The sequence below is a fragment of the Halichoerus grypus genome, chromosome 14 (assembly GCF_964656455.1).
Source record: "Halichoerus grypus chromosome 14, mHalGry1.hap1.1, whole genome shotgun sequence".
Classification (NCBI taxonomy): domain Eukaryota; kingdom Metazoa; phylum Chordata; class Mammalia; order Carnivora; family Phocidae; genus Halichoerus; species Halichoerus grypus.
In genome coordinates, this window is record NC_135725.1 from 3591443 (window position 1) to 3608695 (window position 17253).

A 17253-nucleotide genomic window follows, 5' to 3' on the forward strand; every position below is an offset into this window, starting at 1 on the left:
AAACTCAGTCCTTCTTTTGCCTTTGTTTCCCACATCAGGGACCACCTGGGAAAACCTTCTGGAGGGGTGGCTGGGGGGCTTGGTTGGTTAAGCATCGGTCTTCAGCTCAGGTCATGATCCCAGGGTCCTGGGATTGAGGCCAGCATCAGGCTCTCAGCTCAGCGGGGAGCCTGCTTCTCCCTCTGCCTCTTCAACTCCCCTCCTGCTCCTGAGCTCTCGCTCTCAAACAAATAAATACAATCTAAAAAAAAAAGAAAAAGAAAGAAAGAAAACCTCCTGGAAACACTGTCCCCATCCCAGCCCCGCGCAGAGCGTGACAGCGTCCTGTCCAGCAGTGAGCACAGAGAGCAGGTGCAGGAGAACTAGCTTAAGACCCTCACCGACACGCCACACCGCCAAGAATCAGAAACACCACCACCTTCCAGCCAGGGGGTCAGAACTGAAGCTTTATTTCAACAGGTTCCATTATACAGAACATCACTGGCAACTAGAAACTGGTATGCAAGGCTGGTTTTTATAACTGAAGAGTAAATAAAATAGAATCGATAATGGAATTGTAACAATATACACCGTAAATATAAATATACACGTTGATATCCCACATGTAGAAAAGTCATGCTCTGTAAATACTCTTGTCCACGTACGGTCTCTGTGGGGGACCGAGTTCCAGGATGGAGCTTTGAGGGTTTACGTGTGTCCCATTAGTGATGGGTGCTTCCAGAGAGCTTATGTAGGTGCGACACATTACATACTTGAAAAGGAAATTAAGTATCACAGAGCAGCGTTTAAAACCTCTAATAGTTGTTTGTTCTACAAAGAATGAACATTTCTTCAGTATTAGAAATGGTGAAACAAGTATGCTAGCTTACAGATATGTACAATGTACTGCTTTATACTTCAAAAATGCAGGAAGATAAATTATATATATATATATAAGACATATATATATATATAATTTTAGGTCTAATGAACAATTCAGTATTGCTCTTGTGTTGGTCTTGCTGTATTGCATGCATGCCCAGGGCACGCCCATGGCTTGTCACCAGATGGAGGAGGGACCGGAAGGGACAGGAGGTGACTCGCGGAGCCCCAGGCTTATCCCCGGAATGCCACCTTCAAAGCAGTATTTTGAGTTTCGTGACGTCCTGTGGCCAGGCCAACAACTTCTGTGCCCGTGTGCAACGTAGGACGGGTCCTCCAGAACCACAGCGACACACTCAGGACGGGGCCACATAGATACTAAACACACCCAATTCAGTGCAACTAACTCTTCGAGCCCTGAGACAACTGGGGATCTCCTCAAAGGCTGTTTTGAGATCCTCATCAAACCCTCAGCGCGGTTCATAGAAAATACAGTGGAACGAAGACCCGTGACTGAGGCGTCAACGGCCTTCCTATAAACTCACGGGCAAAGTACAAAGGAACAAAATGGGTCCTGAATACACCCCGGTTTCCAATCATTAAAAGCTTCTCCTATCGATGAATCTCTAAACACCTGAACGGCAGACAGGGACGTGAGAGGCGGAACAGGAACTGTGACTTCTATCAGTGGGAACAGGGCCCCTGGCAGGGAGCCTCAGGGACACACCACTCACGACAGACCCCAGCCTCTGATTGTGGCCATGACGTCCTATTTCTTCTTCCACTTAGCCCACATCCAAATGACAAACCGACCACATGTCTCTGAGAATAGAAATAGAAAAACAAAATAGGGATAGGTTGAAAAATACACGTTCTAGAAGATTCACCAGCTAAGTGTCACTGTGAAGGCTGCGGGGCAGCCACCACGGGGACGGGGCCTCCCTCGGGACCTGCCAGGGCCTGCGGTCTGGCTGAGGCATCATTCTGGGCCCCCCGACCCCACTGGCGCCCAGGCCGTGTCCACATTGTCCCTGCTCAGGGTGCCTCGAGGAGGCCAGGACGCGGGAAGACGGTGGGGCGGCGGGTTCTCGAAGGCGCTCCCATGCACGCACCACCACACGGGGACTTGCTAGCAGAGCACAGGGGAAGAGCAAAGCTAAGGACGCTGAGCCAGGAAGGGCCGACGGGGGGTGTGCCGAGTGCACGGAGCTGCCCGCGGCCGGAGCCCTGCTCAGACAGCGAGCCACAGCGGCTGCAGGACAGACACGCAGAACCGAAGGGGCTGCATGCAAACGTCCGCAACTTGACCACTCTGCGGAGGAGCCTGGCGCGGCGGCCCGACCGCGGGGGGCTCCCCGGACCAGCCCGGGGCCCGCGGCACGCCCTCCAGCTTCCTCTGCCTGCCAGGCAGGAGGCCCTGCTGAAAGGAAGATTCTGGAATCGGGGCCCGTGTGAGCTACGCCGACTGGAACAAACAGGAGGACTCGCGCGCTCTGTCAGTGGGAACTTTCTGGAAGCAGAGCCAAACCAGACTGGGCAGAGCAGTTAAGCTGAGCGGTCTGTGCCTGCGTCCAGCCGCCATCCCGTCTCCTCGCCAGCGCGCAGGAACCGGCAGAGGCCCTGATCCGGTCCGGAGGAGTAAGGATGCACACAAGGTCATGAAGAGGAAAAGGTAATCGTTCCCGGAGTGAACAGCGCATTGAACGCCTCTTAGGAGACACTGTAATGGAGCATGCAGGATAATCTATTACTCGGACACGTTTTCCAGGAATATACTTTTGTTATAGACAGACCATCAAAAACACGGTGAACAACTTCTGTTTCAAGGTATTTCTTTGAGCTGCAAAGTATGGCGTATAGATATCCATGTGATTTAGAAAACGGATGTGCTTCTGGTCTCCGGATGGCCTCTGTTGGCTGCTCCCAGCTGGGTACAAATGGAGTTACTGAAAAGAAGGAAACCATCTTGGAGGGAAAATAATTGTCTAAAACTAGCTACTTTAATTGCATTTATTTAAAATCTGAGGGGCTGCAAGAAGCAGACCCCTCATGGGTCAAAGGAAGGAAAAAGCACATTTCTAGAACCCTCGAGGGTAACACACAGAGCGTTACCACGCTGCGCTAGTCATGTCAAAATATCGTCACTCCCGCCCTGAAGGGTCTCTGACCCAGCAGGATGCCCTTTGTGAACTCATCATTGTAGGTGAAATAAATACTCCAAAAGGTGACAGGGACACCTGCTAACTAGGTCTAGTGATGGGAGTGCCTCCCCTCAGAGCGGCGAGGCTCACGGGTCAGGGACCCGACAGTGAGCACCCTCGGGGGGACGCCGTGCCGTGTTATCTGTAATTCAGCTCAAGGACCTGAAATGGAACAACGTTGGCCTGGGCTCCCGCCCCTCCCACCCCCGAGGGTGTCCAGCCCCCAAGCGAGCGGAGGGAAAGGCCTGGTCTTGGGGGGGGGGGCAGCTGCAGGGTCACACGCTGTCACATGCATGCAGATGGGACCTGCTTCCCCCAGCCCAGGCTGCTCCCGCGGCTGCCGGCCCGACGCCTCCTCCGGGATGAGCCGCCTTCAGAGACGGCCGGCGCCTCTCTCAGTTCCCCACGATGCTGGGCATGGCGGCCTCCATCTGAGCCGCTGGGCAGAATCCCCGATTCTGGAGAGGGGGTGCTTATTGGTGGTGGTGTGATAGGCCCTCTCGGGGACAACAGGGCCCGGCTCGGTCCAAAGGCGATATTGAACACGTGGGCATCATACATGCTACCCTGACGATGGGGGGTGTCACGTGGGGAGGGGAAGGGGACGGGACGGGGGGGGGGGGACACGCCATGGCTCCTCCCACGGACCGGCCTTCACATGACCACACATTTGCCCTTGAGCTTTTCTTTCCTTTTCTGCTGCTTGCTCTTTTTCCCGTCGATCTGGAGGCTCACGGTCCTGCGCTTCTCCAGGTTGAGCAGCTCCTGAAAGAGCTCCTTCACGTTGTGGTTGAGCTTGGCCGAGGTCTCCATGAAGGCGCACTTCCATTTCCGGGCCAGGGCCTCGGCCTCGCCGCTCTCCACCTCGCGGCTGGGGCTCTCGTCGCACTTGTTGCCCACCAGCATGATGGGGATGCTCTCCACGTCCCCTTTGATCTCGCAGATTTGTTCGTAGATGGGCTTGAGCTCCTCCAAGGACTGCCGGCTGGTGATGGAGTAGACCAGGATGAAGGCGTGGCCCTTGGAGATGGACAGCCGCTGCATGGCCGGAAACTGGTGGCTGCCCGTGGTGTCCGTGATCTGCAGCGTGCAGATGCTCTTGTCGCAGCTGATCACCTGCCGGTAGGTGTCCTCCACCGTGGGGATGTAGCTCTCCCGGAACGTGCCCTTCACGAAGCGCAGCACCAGCGAGCTCTTGCCCACGCCCCCTGCGCCGAACACGGCCACACGGTAGTCATTGCTCTGCTCCGGCATGTTGCTTGAGACCTCTGACTGTCACCAGGAAGCACCTAGCAGGGGAACCAGACGTGGGAGAGAATTCGTTAAAAAAAAAAAAAACAAAACAAGGAAGTAAAGAAAATCTCGAGAAGGATTGCTTTACCCTCTTCTGAAAGCTTAAAAAGAACAGGAGGGATACATTTTGTTTTCACAGTCCCGACATAAGATAATTTGAATTTCATTTAAAAATTCTAGAATTCTAAATCCAGTAATTATGGTCAATCTCCAATTTTCAATAGGGCCGTAGCTCTATTCAGCAGCCAACTAGAGTCAGTCTGTTTCTCCTTCTCAGACCATGACTCTGAGCATCCCTGTGCCTAGGGAGAAGGTGCCAAGTCAGTCCAAGGCAGGTGGAATCAAGGAAAGGTAAAGGGGACATGGGAATGAACCACCCTCCCAACACACACACACACACACACACACACACACACACACACACAAAATCGCAGAGGACTCTTACTGTTTTATGCAAAGTACTGTGAACACCCAATATTCAGGTCATAATAATACGTGATTTTTTATAAGGATAAGGAGGGGGGAGTGGAGAGTAGGATGCTATTAATATTTATTCAATGTTTATATTAGCCCATGAAATCCTCACCACCCCATAGCACTGGTGTCACTGTCCCCGTTGTATAATGAGAACACTGGAACACAGAGGACATGGGGAAATGTAATGTCCCTGACTTCACCCAGCTGGTGACAGGGGCTGGTGGCAGTGGTTTGGGCGCTGCTGAGGCCATGGTGTGGACTGTCTCATTGAGCAGCACTGACAGGTAACTAAGGAGCTTGGAGGGGCCTTTCATTCAAATCAAATTTCAGTCAAAATTAAAATGGTCGTAGGTACTTTCTTTTTAAGAATTACCAGGAGCTGGGGCGCCTGGGGGGCTCAGTCATTAAGTGTCTGCCTTCGGCTCAGGTCATGATCCTGGAGTCCTGGGATCGAGCCCTGCATCGGGCTCCCTGCTCGGCAGGAAACCTGCTTCTCCCTCTCCCACTCCCCCTGCTTGTGTTCCCTCTATCACTGTGTCTCTCTGTCAAATAAATAAATAAAATCTAAAAAAAAAAAAAAAAAAGAATTACCAGGAGCTGAGTGTTATCGAGATAACAGAAGAAACAACCAGAAGTGGTCGTTAAAATGAAATGGAACGGGGTTTTCCTTCATTACCAACATCGCCCCTCGCCCAAGGAGTAGGTGTGCTGTCCTCACATATAGATGACCAAATATCTTTCATCCTGTCCCTTCTTTGGGAAGGAAGGACATATAATACCCAAAAAAGTTGAGAATTAAGCAATATCCAATTTTTTTTTTTTTTACCCCAAGTAGATAATACTGTGGAAATGTGAAGCATGGAACCCATTTTCTCCAGGAAGCCATGGTGCTGATATTCACGTTTCCCATCTCTAGTAACCCATGGACAATAAGAAAAGATACTGCTCAGCAAAGTCATTTTCAGAGGCAAATGATTAAATGTAATTAGCCATGGAAGCAAATAGGTGTGTGCAGTAAATATGTCCACTGGCAGATGGAACACTGGATCAAAGCCTGGGACACTGACATTCCATCTTCTGATTTCTCTCTGAGTTCCCTGTATGTTTGCCTCCAAACCTGCTCAATGAAATCTCCGGCTGTTCTTGTGTGCACTTTAGAAACCCTAACCTACCGAGAAGCTCAAGAAGCATCCAATGCCACAGGAAAACACAGAGAGATGTCAGGTAGTTCACTGACAGCAAAAGGCTTCAGGAAAGCCCGCTCAGGAGTTTGCACAGTCTATTAAATGCTCACGAGATCATTATGATTAACTCGACAGGGCAGAATTATAATAAATTGTTCTACATTTTAAAAAAATGCAATGTCCTATGGGACCTGGCTTAAAACCTCAGAACAAGCCTCTCTCTGTGCTTGGGAGGCAGTGTCCACACTCAACCTTGCCTTGTACTATGGCTATTTAGCTCCAGCCTGGAGTGTGAACATCTACCTGGAAGGGAATGTCTTAACAAGCTCCGTACCCCAAAATCTCTATGGGATCCCCGGGTCTTGAGCTCACACTCATCCTGTGTGTGGTGAATGTGTTCCTGGCCATGCTAAGATGTCTCCATTATTCAACTGGCAACCAAAATATAGAAAGGCAACACTAAACATTAATAGGAAGACTCCACAGCTACGGCTATGCACTTGTCCAAGAAATATCTGCTGAGCTTCCTCTAAAGGCCAGGCTCTGGGCGAGGGGCCAGAAAACCCATGTGCAGAGGGCAGACCTAAGGCAGGGCCTCTGTTCTCATGGATCTTAGGATTAAGTGAAACAGGCAGAAATGAGAAGATGACTTCACAGATAATTAATAAATTATATCACAGCAGTGCTACAAAAGAGAGGTCTGAAGGCAACTAATCCAACCTAGGACACCAGAAACAACTTCCCTAAGGTGGTGGCATGGAAGCAGGAACCTGATAGTTACACAGAAGACAGGCAGGTAAGAAGGTATAAAATTCACTGTTTTATAAACATTTGTAAAAAACCCTCTAGATGATATGCAAACTCAGTGCTCACCCAACAGAAGCTCACAGCATTGGAAGACAGACAGGCATAGGAAAGCATATAGTACACCCTGCCTGGTCTCTGCTGTGGTAAAATCATAAAGGCAGGAGGAGAGCCCAGTGGGGCATCTAGTTTTGTGTGGGGCCCTCAGGAGAGATGTCACAGAGGGCTGGGTGAAGATGCGAAGCGATGAATGGCACATCATCCAGGAGATGGGGCCTCTTGCAGATGTCCAAGGGCAGGGATAGAGCCAACATTGTGCCGGGGTACAAAGCCGATGCGCATTGGCATCTGGGGCAGAGGTGGGCAAGCAGGTGAGCAGTGACATCATTAGTCAAGATGAAAGTCAAGATTAAGAAGAAGTAGGTGTGAAGAAGGTGATGAGGGAGCAGCTGTGATTGGGTCAGGTTTGTAGGACAGACTGGTAGAGATAGTATCTGGTAGGTGACTGGGCTATAGTCTGAAAGCTCAGCAGAGAAGTCTAGTCTAGTGATAAATATGTGGGTCTCATCCACATATAAACAGCACTATAAAAAGTAAAAATCAGCAAGGGAGAAGGCATGTAGCAAGAAAGAAGACCGAATCTGATGTAAGAGAACTTGGTGAGTTATTTACTTAAACTTTCTGTACTTGAGTTGCCTGTACCAGAAGATGGAGGTAATAATAGCACCTTCTTCTCAGAGCTGCTAGGGGACGTTAGTGAGACAAGACAAGACCCAGCACTCGCATGGTTAGGAGGCCGAGCTCTCTGGATACATTTAGTAAGGACTGGGCAGAAAAGGGGGTCACAAGGAGCATTAGGGACAGGGGCACAAACTGGAGAGAAAGCATAAAATGCCAAGAAAGCAAAAAAATGTCAAAAAGTCATGGAGGGGATGCAGCTAAAGCAGTGCTTAGAAGGAAATTGTAGCTATGAATATCTATGTTAAATGAGAATGAAGATTGCAAATCAGTAACCTAATCACCCACCTTCCAAGAGCAAACTAAACCCACAGGAAGAAAAATGTAGGAAAGATTACAGTGGAAGTTAGTACAATAAAGAATAGAAAAACAATAGAGAAAAATCAAGAAACTCAAAGTTGGTTCTTTGAAAATATCAACAGAATTAACAAACTTTTTGCCAGACTGACCAAAGAAGTGAGAAGACTCAAATTGCTAAAATCAGAAGTGAAAGAGGAGACATTACTACAGACCTTGCAGAAATATAAAGTGTTATAAGGGGCTCCTGTGACCAGGCTCATGGTAACATGGTAACACTAGGTAGCTCAGATGAGACAGACCCAAACTACCAAAGCTGAATCAAGAAGAAATGGAAAATCTGAAAAGACCTGTAGCAGGATATTAATAAAAAAACTAGGAAAGTCAGGTCCAGATGGTTTCACTGGTGAATTCCAGCAAACATTCAAAGGACGAATACCAACCCTTCACAAACTCTGCTAAAAAGTGAAATAGGAGAGAACACTTGTTACTCTTTTTGAGGCCAATATTACCCTGACATCAGCTTGAGACAAAGATACCACAAGAAAGCTACAGACCAGTATCTCTTATGAATATAAACAAAAATCTTCGACAAAATACTAGCAAACTGAATCCGTCAATATATGAAAAGGATTGTACATTATAACCAAGTGGGATTTATGCCAGAAATGCAAAGTCAGTTTAACATCCAAAAATTACTATAACATACCATTATCAATAAAAGACCAAAAAAAAATGATAATCTCAGTAGATACAAAAAAGAAAAAAAATGACAAAATTCAGCACTCAGTCATGATTTTTTTTAAAAAGTGACAAATTTCAGCACTCAGTCATGATTTAAAAAAAAAAAAAAAAAGCAAATAAGGAATAAAGGGAATTGCCCCAACCAGAAAAAGGACATATTATGAAACAGGGCAACTAAGACAATACTTAATGATGAAAGACTGAATGCGTTGTCCCTAAAATCAGGAAAAAGACAAGAGTTCTCACTCTTGCAGCTTCTATTTTCCATTTTCCGGGAGGTTTTGACTAGGAGAATAAGTCAAGAACATAAAATAAAATCTAGATTGGAAAGGACAAAACGAAACTATTTATTGCAGAAGCATAACCTTGCATATAGACAATTTTAAGGAATCTTCCAAAAAGAGAACCAACAAACTAGCTCTAAAAGGTTTTTGAGTATCCATATGAAAATCAACTGCATTTCTACACAGTTGCAATGAACAATCTAAAACAAAATTAAGAAACCAATTCCATTTATAGGATCATCAAAAAGCATAAGATACTTAGGAATAAAATTAATGAGGAAGCATAAACACTGAAAATTAAAAAATATCGTTGAAAGACTTTGAAGACCTAAATAAGTGGAACGCACGCCTGTTTATGTATCAGAGGACTTAATTTTGTTAAAATGGCAATATTCCCCAAATCACCTATGGATTCAATACAATTCCTACAAAAAACCCAAAAGGCTACTTTACAGAAATTGACAAGCTGATTCTAAGATTCATATGAAAATTCAAAAGGCTCAGAATAGTGAAACAATGTTGAATTTAGAAAGAGGGGAGAGGAGGGCAGGGGAGGGGAGGAAAGAAGGAAGGAAGAAGTTGGAGAACACATACTTCCTGATTTCAAACTCACTGAGGGGCGGTAAGCCACTGTATGTGATGACATTGTCTACTGATTCTGAAACAGATTCACAGATACAGAGGAATAGGTCCAGAGACCCCAGTTTGAGAAATAACATGTTCAATGTAACATGGTGGTCGTCCAGATTGTTCTGAATGATCTATTCTTTCAAAATTATTAGGGGACTGAAATAGCAACATTTTTTAAATATCATAAAAAACCGGGACACCTAATAGGATTGGTTCTCAGGCCCAAGTTCAAAGAAAGTATCCTTACGGATGGAGTGTAGGGCGGTAGCAGGTGGAGGAAGACTGACAAAGCTTCAGTTAATTGGTGTGCGGGGGGCCACGGAGGGAGTCAAAGCCATCTTGCAGTGCATGTGGGGGCCACAGAACTGAAGAGATGGCCAGAAAGACAAGCGTGGATTTCTCTTGAAGGAAATTCAGGGCTTAAGGCAAGGGGAAGGGACAATCAGCCTGGGGTACGGTAGGGGAAGAGTATCTGTATGGGTCTGGTGATGCATATTCAATGCAGCACATCTGAAAGAAGGCAGGATGCACACGGGGCAGGTTGCTCTTCACGGAGAGGCGAGAGCAGGTGGAGACACAGGACGCCACCCGGGACCAACCCCAACCACCTGTGATGTCTCAGCTTAAAAACTTTCAAACAAACAAATGAAAGATGACATAATGCATGCACTCGGTTTAAAAGATGAAGGAGATTGTAAAACACAATTTCATCCGCACCGAGGCCCCTTCCTTCCTTCGGCAGCCTGTCTCTCTTTCCATAAATAACCGCTGTTGAAAAGAACGGACATTCAGTTGTCACTTCTGGTGCTCACCATTATCATTTTAAATAATGCACTCGCTGCTTGACTCATAGATCTTAATGTCTTGACTTATTGACTCTGGACCATATCTTTCTATGAAATCAGCACAATGCCTTCCTCCACTGCCTAGGTTTTGTTAGTTCTACTCTATTTTTAAAGTACATACCAGTATTTCAGTTTTCTAGGTATAACATTTACAATTTGTTCCAAAATTTATATTAAGGCTTCTGTGCTTTGCCTGCAGGTTGTTTCTAAACCTTATCAACAAACAGTATTAAAAGGGTTTTGTAGGGATGCCTGGGTGGCTCAGTCCATTAAGCGTCTGCCTTCAGTTCAGGTCATGATCCCAGGACCCTGGGATCGAGTCCTGCATTGGGCTCCCTGCTCAGCGGGGAGTCTGCTTGTGCTCTCTCTCTCTCTCTCTGACAAATAAATAAATAAAATCTTTAAAAAAAAAAGAGTTTTGTACAGATTTTTCAAGGCAGAAGTAGATAGTAGGACTGAACCCACTGAGGGAAAGGTCATTGTCAATCAGACTTTGCTGACTGATACATCATTTTCTGTGTGAGCATCACAGGGGTCTTAGGTTTGGCTGGGTTTTTCCCCCCTAGTTTTTTTTTTCTTTCCCTTGTAACTCTTAGTTGCCAATTTTTGTATTTCAATTTATTCTCACCTTCCTTGGATCCATTTTATGTTTTGGTATAAACATTACTGATAAATTCTTTTAAATGGCATTAATATTTCTGAGTTCATGCCCTTCTCACCTGATTGATGCAATCCTGAAGCCAAACTAAGTTCAAATTATTTTCTCCTCATATTTTAAGGATTATTTGATTTTTAACCTGATCATCCAGGGTTATCAATATGAAATCCAAGACAGTATGATACTCTTGCCTCTGTAGGGAAGTTGGGATCTTCCCTTCTCTTTGGCAGGGTGAGGATATTCTCTTTATTCTGGGAGTTATGACATCTCACCAGGATGTACCTAGAACCGTTTTTTAATTATGTTTTTTGAGGGTTGGGGAGGCTTAAAAACCTGATCACTTCTGCAGCCTGGGTGAATTTTCTTCTATTTTTATTTATTTTTTAAAAGATTTTATTTATTTATTTGACAGAGAGAAACACAGCGAGAGAGGGAACACAAGCAGGGGGAGCGAGAGAGGGAGAAGCAGGCTTCCCGCAGAGCAGGGAGCCCCATGCAGGACTCGGTCCCAGGACTCTGAGATCATGACCCAAGCTGAGGGCAGACACTTAATGACTGAGTCACGCAGGCGCCCCATCTTCTATTTTTAAAAAGTACATCATCCCAGCCCCTATACCTTCTCTTTCTTTCTGGAACTTTTCCTAGGTGATGGATCGAGTACACCTATTCCTGATTTCTCTAGAATCTTTTCCCTTACATTTTCAATGTACTTTTCTTGCCCTCTGATTTTTCCTTTCTCATGGAAGCACTTTCTTTCTTGTCCCAAGAAAGGCGATACCACGCTGTCAACAAGAAAGCTAATTGGGATTTGTCACTGCTGTTCTTATCACATATCTGAGCTATCTCCCGTTCTGTCTGTTCATTGTTCACGGCGTTGTTTTCACGAATGTCTGCTAGTCCCTGGTTGTCCCCTGATTTAGAAAGAATCACCACGCTGGCTGGGAGGGTCAGCTAGAGTGGGTTCTCTGGATGCACAAATCTGTCCACCAAAGGCCATGCCCTGAGTAGGACGACTGTCTGAATACCTCCCTACTCTCCTTTTCTGGAACTTGTCTGAACTCAGCGGTCTCCCAGCCCCTCACATGTCTAAAAAGCTTATACACAGACAAATGAGGGAAAGGGAGTAAATGAGCCATCCCAAAGTATCATAAATTGTGTGTCTTATACTAAAGAATTCAAAATGAGACATTTTAAATACTGAAAATGAGGTTAGCGGTGGTGCAGTATTATGATTTATAAGAAATACACATTTGATCATTCAGATGATGAAAAGACATTTTTCATATATATATATTGTCTTCATCATGGTTCCTGGCTCACAGCTCCCAAAACCCTTGGCATTTCCTGAGTGGGGAGAGTAACGGGAGCATCTTTTACTAGAGGATCTGGTCTCCAGAGCCATAAAGGTGAAATGGGTGTCTTGTTATTCATAAGGAGCCCCTTTCCACCACACCTTGGTTTACGTTAATGAGGGGACCTTTGGAAAGCACCTAAAGATTGGGGGCACTGGTTGCCCAGGGAAGCAACCATAAAGAGAGGCTTGGAACTTTCAGCCTCCTTTCCTCCCACCTCTGGGGAGGAGAGGCCTGGAGGTTGACTCAATTGCCAATGGCCAACTATTTAATCAATTATGACCATGTAATGAAGACACCAGAAAAACCCAAAAGGATGGGATTTGGGGAGCTTCTGGGCCAGTGCACATGCAGACTGCAGGGAGAGCAGGGAGAGGGGCACCTGGAGCGGGCACGGAAGCTCCGCCCCTTCCCCATCCCTGGCCCCCGTGCATCTCTTCCATCTGCTCTTCCTGAGCTATCGCCTTACCTAATAAACCACTGATCTAGTAAGTCATGTGCTTCCCTGAGCTCTGGGAGCCACTCTAGCAAATTAATCAAACCCAAGGAGGGGGTCATGGAAATCTCTGATTTACAGCCAGTCAAAGCCCAGGCGACAATCTGGGCTTACCACTGGCATCTGAAACAAAGGGCGGTCTGCTTGCAGGACTGTGCCCCCAGCCTGTGAGATCTGATGCTCTCTCGGGGTACACAGTGTCAGAAGTGAGCTATGTGCGGGGCGCCCAGCTGGTACCTGGAGAAGTATGGGATGCGGGGGGAACCCGCCCCACAGCCTTTGTCACTGGGTGCAGAATTATGGGAGGCTCTCCTAGCCTATACGGCCTGGATTCTAGGGAAAATGGACTTCGATTTCCTGAGTCACAGAAGTTGCCCATCCAAATACCCTTTGGGAGAAACAAATTTATGTGAATGAGGAAAAAAGCATCTCAGGTAAAACCACAGTCTTTACCTGCATTCTAGCCTGAATTAAGCCTGCTGCAAAATAAATAAAATAAAATAAAATAAAATATTGTTCAAACCAGACAAAAATCCTAGATTAGAAGAAGTCAGCTCATGAAGTGTGAGCGTTTGGAAAAGCCTGACAGTCTGTGTGCTATCCTGTCACAAATCCTCACGGACGGTCTGAGATCAAAGGCACTCGCATCTCCAGAAGATTACACAGGTGGTCTCTGCTTGATTCTTGTCTTGGTTTTCTAAGATGCCTTCTCCTCAAAAACATCTGTTCTTATTATAACATTTAAATTTCATTGTTAAACAAATTCCATATAAATCCTCTCGATAGGAGAGTGTAATTTTATATATTTTTAGAATCTCAATTTAATTAAAGACTCATTTCAAGTACCTTCTTAGCTGACCCTAAAAAATGACAGATTTGTTAGTAGGAAACATTTTCCAGACTGTAAAGAGTTAAACATCTCTGGCTTATCTTTCCCCAAAGAAGCAGACTCCTTTTTCAGGAACCTTGCTTTGTGGTGTTCTGGAAACATCCTGCCCTGCAGTGTAAGGACAGGTGTTGGACCAGATGACACATCTACACCCAGATAATGGAGCCACCATCCCCAGGCGATGTTAGGGGGCAGGGGGTCCCCAGGTATTCTGGCAAGACTCATGATATCTGCAAGAATGAAACACATGGAGAGACATGGAGACGTGGCTTGGATCGGAAGGGTTAGAATACATTATTCTTTAAGGCTTTCATTATAGAGAGGCAAATAATACCCCCCAGCTTAGGCACAGAAAAAGGCCCACTAATGTCTGTCTGATGCTATCCCCAGACCCTCGTGCTCAGGAATGCCACGGAGCCAAGCAACGTGCATTTCGTGACGCTTTTCACACCGCCCAGAGCCTGACTATATTTGGAGCATTTTCTGCTTGACTCCTTTTCTTTCCATGCAGGTGTGGGAATGAAAAGGTAAATCACGTTCATAAAAATACCATCATCACCCTGGTCAAAGGATCAGTTACCAGGGTGGACCCTCCACGCCCAGTGCAGCAAGCTAACCCCGAGGGGAGGGGACACCAAAGGAAGAAGGGGAAGAAGGCAGTGGGAACTCGGGAACTCTGCGGACCAGGAGCAGGGAAGCGCTCCGTGCCAGGCGGGAAGCCTCAGCCTTCCTTCGCCACCAGCCTACTGAAACGGGGCTCTGCGTATGTGTACGTCGTTCCGTGGGCTTCTAGGTGGAGACAAATAAAAGTTGACAAATTGGCAAGTGGCTACAAAAGTCTCCCTCAAACAATCATGAACTACTTTGTTACTCAGGCTTTTGGGGTCCTAGCTAAGAATCATTGACAAATCCAAGGTCATGAAGCTTTACCCCTACATATTCTTCTAACAGTTTTATGATTTTAGTTCTTATATTTAGGCCACTGATCCATTTTGAGTTAATTCTTGTATACGGTGTGAGGAGGGGCCCAACGTCGTTTCCCTGTGGATATCCCGTGGTCCTAGCACCATTTGTTAGAGACAATTCTTCCTCCAAAGAATGATCTTGATCCTCCTCGTCCAAAATCACTTAGCTGTAAATGTGAAGGTTTATTTCTGGACTCCCTCTTCCATTCCATTGGGCTCGATGTCTGTTCTTGTGCCAGCACCACACTGTTTTGTGTACTGTAGCTTTGCAGTTCAGTTTTAAAATCTGTAGGTGTGAGGTCTCCAGCTTCGTTGTTCTTTTTCAAGATTGTTTGGCTATTTGGGGCCCCTTGGAATGTCATGCAAATAAGTAAATTGGACTTTGTCAAAATTAGAAACTTTGGTGCAACAAAGAACACATTATCGAGAAAGTTAAAAAAGAATATACACAATGGGGGAAAATATATCATATATTCTGACAAGAATCTAACATAAAGAATATATAGAGGGCTCTCATAACTGAATAACGAAAAGAAAAACAAACCAACTAAAAAACGGACAAAAGGCTCATATAAACATTTCTCCAAAGAAGATATACACATGGCCAAGAAGCACATGAAAAGATGTTCAACATCATTAGTCACCAGGGAAATGCAGATCAAAACCACACTGAGGCACCACTTCACACCCAGTAAGATGACTACTCTCCAAAATCAAAATGAAATCAGAATTCAGATTGCCAAAAGGCAATCAGAAAAGAACAAGCGTTGGAGACGTGGAAAAATTAAACATAGATTAACCATATGACTCAGCAATCCACTTCTGGGTGTATACCCCCAAATAACTGATATATAATTGATATATAGATATGTAACTAAAATAACTGAAACGATATTTGCACACCCGTGTTCGTAGCAGCACTAATCACTATAGCCAACAGGTGGAAGCAACCCAGGGTCCACTGATAGAAGACTGTACAAACAAAATATGATATATTTTGCAATGCAATGTAACATTATGCAGCCTTAACGGGGAAGGAAATCCGGACACCTGTTACGGCATGGATGAACCCTGAGGACACTATGCTGAGTGGAATAAGCCAGTCACAAAAGGACAAATACCCTATGATCCCACTTACATGAGGTCCCTAGAGTAGACAAATTCGTAGAGACAGAAGGTCACACGGTGTGCGTGCCAGGGCTGGGGTGGGGGTGGGGGATGGAGAGTTAGTGTTTGATGGGAACGGACTTTCAGTTTGGGGAGGTGAAGAGTTCTGTAGATGGATGGTGGTACAGTGTGAACGTACTTCAGGCCCCTGAACTGTACACTTGAAAATGATGAAAATGGTGGATTTTATGTCACCTGTATTTGAGCACAAGAAAAATCTATGATTGTCAGTGAAAACATTTTTAGCAACAACTGAACCATGTCTTAAAGACCACCCTCACGACATGAGCACAATTAACAGCACTGGCAGGACAGGCGGCCCCTCTCCTTTCTCATCCATGTCACACAGTAAAAGCATTAAGGGTCTAATCTGATCTGGCAAAACTAAAGAAAAACCTGATTTCCCAAGAAGACCAATGAACATTTGCACCTACTTCCTGGACCTAATTTTATATTGCATCAAAAGTAGCGGTAAGTATTGCTATTTGAAACTAAACCTGGTAGAGAATGTGCTGTCCAATATGGTAGCCACTCCCCACGTGAGCTGCAGCTGGACTCAAGGGACAAGTCCTGCACTGGATTTTGGACACTTAGTATAAAAAAGAATGCACATACCTCATTCACAACTGCGATATGGATGATAACTTAAAATGATGCCATTTCATATACATTGGGTACATTATTTAAATTAACTTCACCTGGGCCTTTACTTTTTAAAATGTGGTTACTTTAGGGGCACCTGAGTGGCTCAGTTGGTTAAGCGTCTGCCTTCGGCTCAGGTCATGATCCCAGGGTCCTGGGATGGAGCCCCACATCGGGCCCCATGGTCCACGGGAAGCCTGCTTCTCCCTCTGCCACTACCCCTGCTTGTGTTCCCTCTCTCGCTGTCTCTCTCTGTCAAATAAATCAACAAAATCTTTTAAAAAATAAGAATGAAAATAAGAATGAAAAATAAAATGTGGTTACTTTAGAAAATGCAAAATTACAGACATGGCTCACGTGGTATATTTGCTGGTATCCAATGCTCTAGGACAAATCCCTACAATTTTTTCTTTAGCGAAGTTTAACAACACATTATAATTCATGCAATCCGTTACAAAATTTAACTAAATGTGATTTTTTAGAAAATTCTTAGAATCCTCTTCTAATTAATAGTGAAAGGCAAAAAGCCACAAGCTATCAGAAAAATACTGATTTTCCTGCTGTGTCAAAATATATAAAATAATATGCCAAAATGCATGGTGACAAACTAAAATGCATTCCCTGCTCAGAATCCTATAGAAAGATAAATAGGGGTGCCTGGGTGGTTCAGATGGTTGGGCGTCTGCCTTCGGCTAAAGTCTTGATCCCAGGGTCCTGGGATGGAGC

The 17253-nt window shown here is 45.5% G+C and overlaps 1 protein-coding gene across 3 annotated transcripts in view; it reads right to left on the minus strand.

Moving 5' to 3' along the window:
- Nucleotides 1–425: 425 nt before the first annotated feature.
- Nucleotides 426–17253, minus strand: part of DIRAS2 (DIRAS family GTPase 2) — a 30963-nt gene continuing 14135 nt past the window's right edge. For all 3 annotated transcript variants that reach the window (XM_036113937.2, XM_036113936.2, XM_036113935.2), the window contains exon 2: nucleotides 426–4351. In XM_036113937.2, the coding sequence (XP_035969830.1) occupies nucleotides 3717–4316 (600 nt within the window). In that variant the 5' untranslated portion in view covers nucleotides 4317–4351 and the 3' untranslated portion in view covers nucleotides 426–3716. The remainder of the gene's footprint in view (nucleotides 4352–17253) is intronic.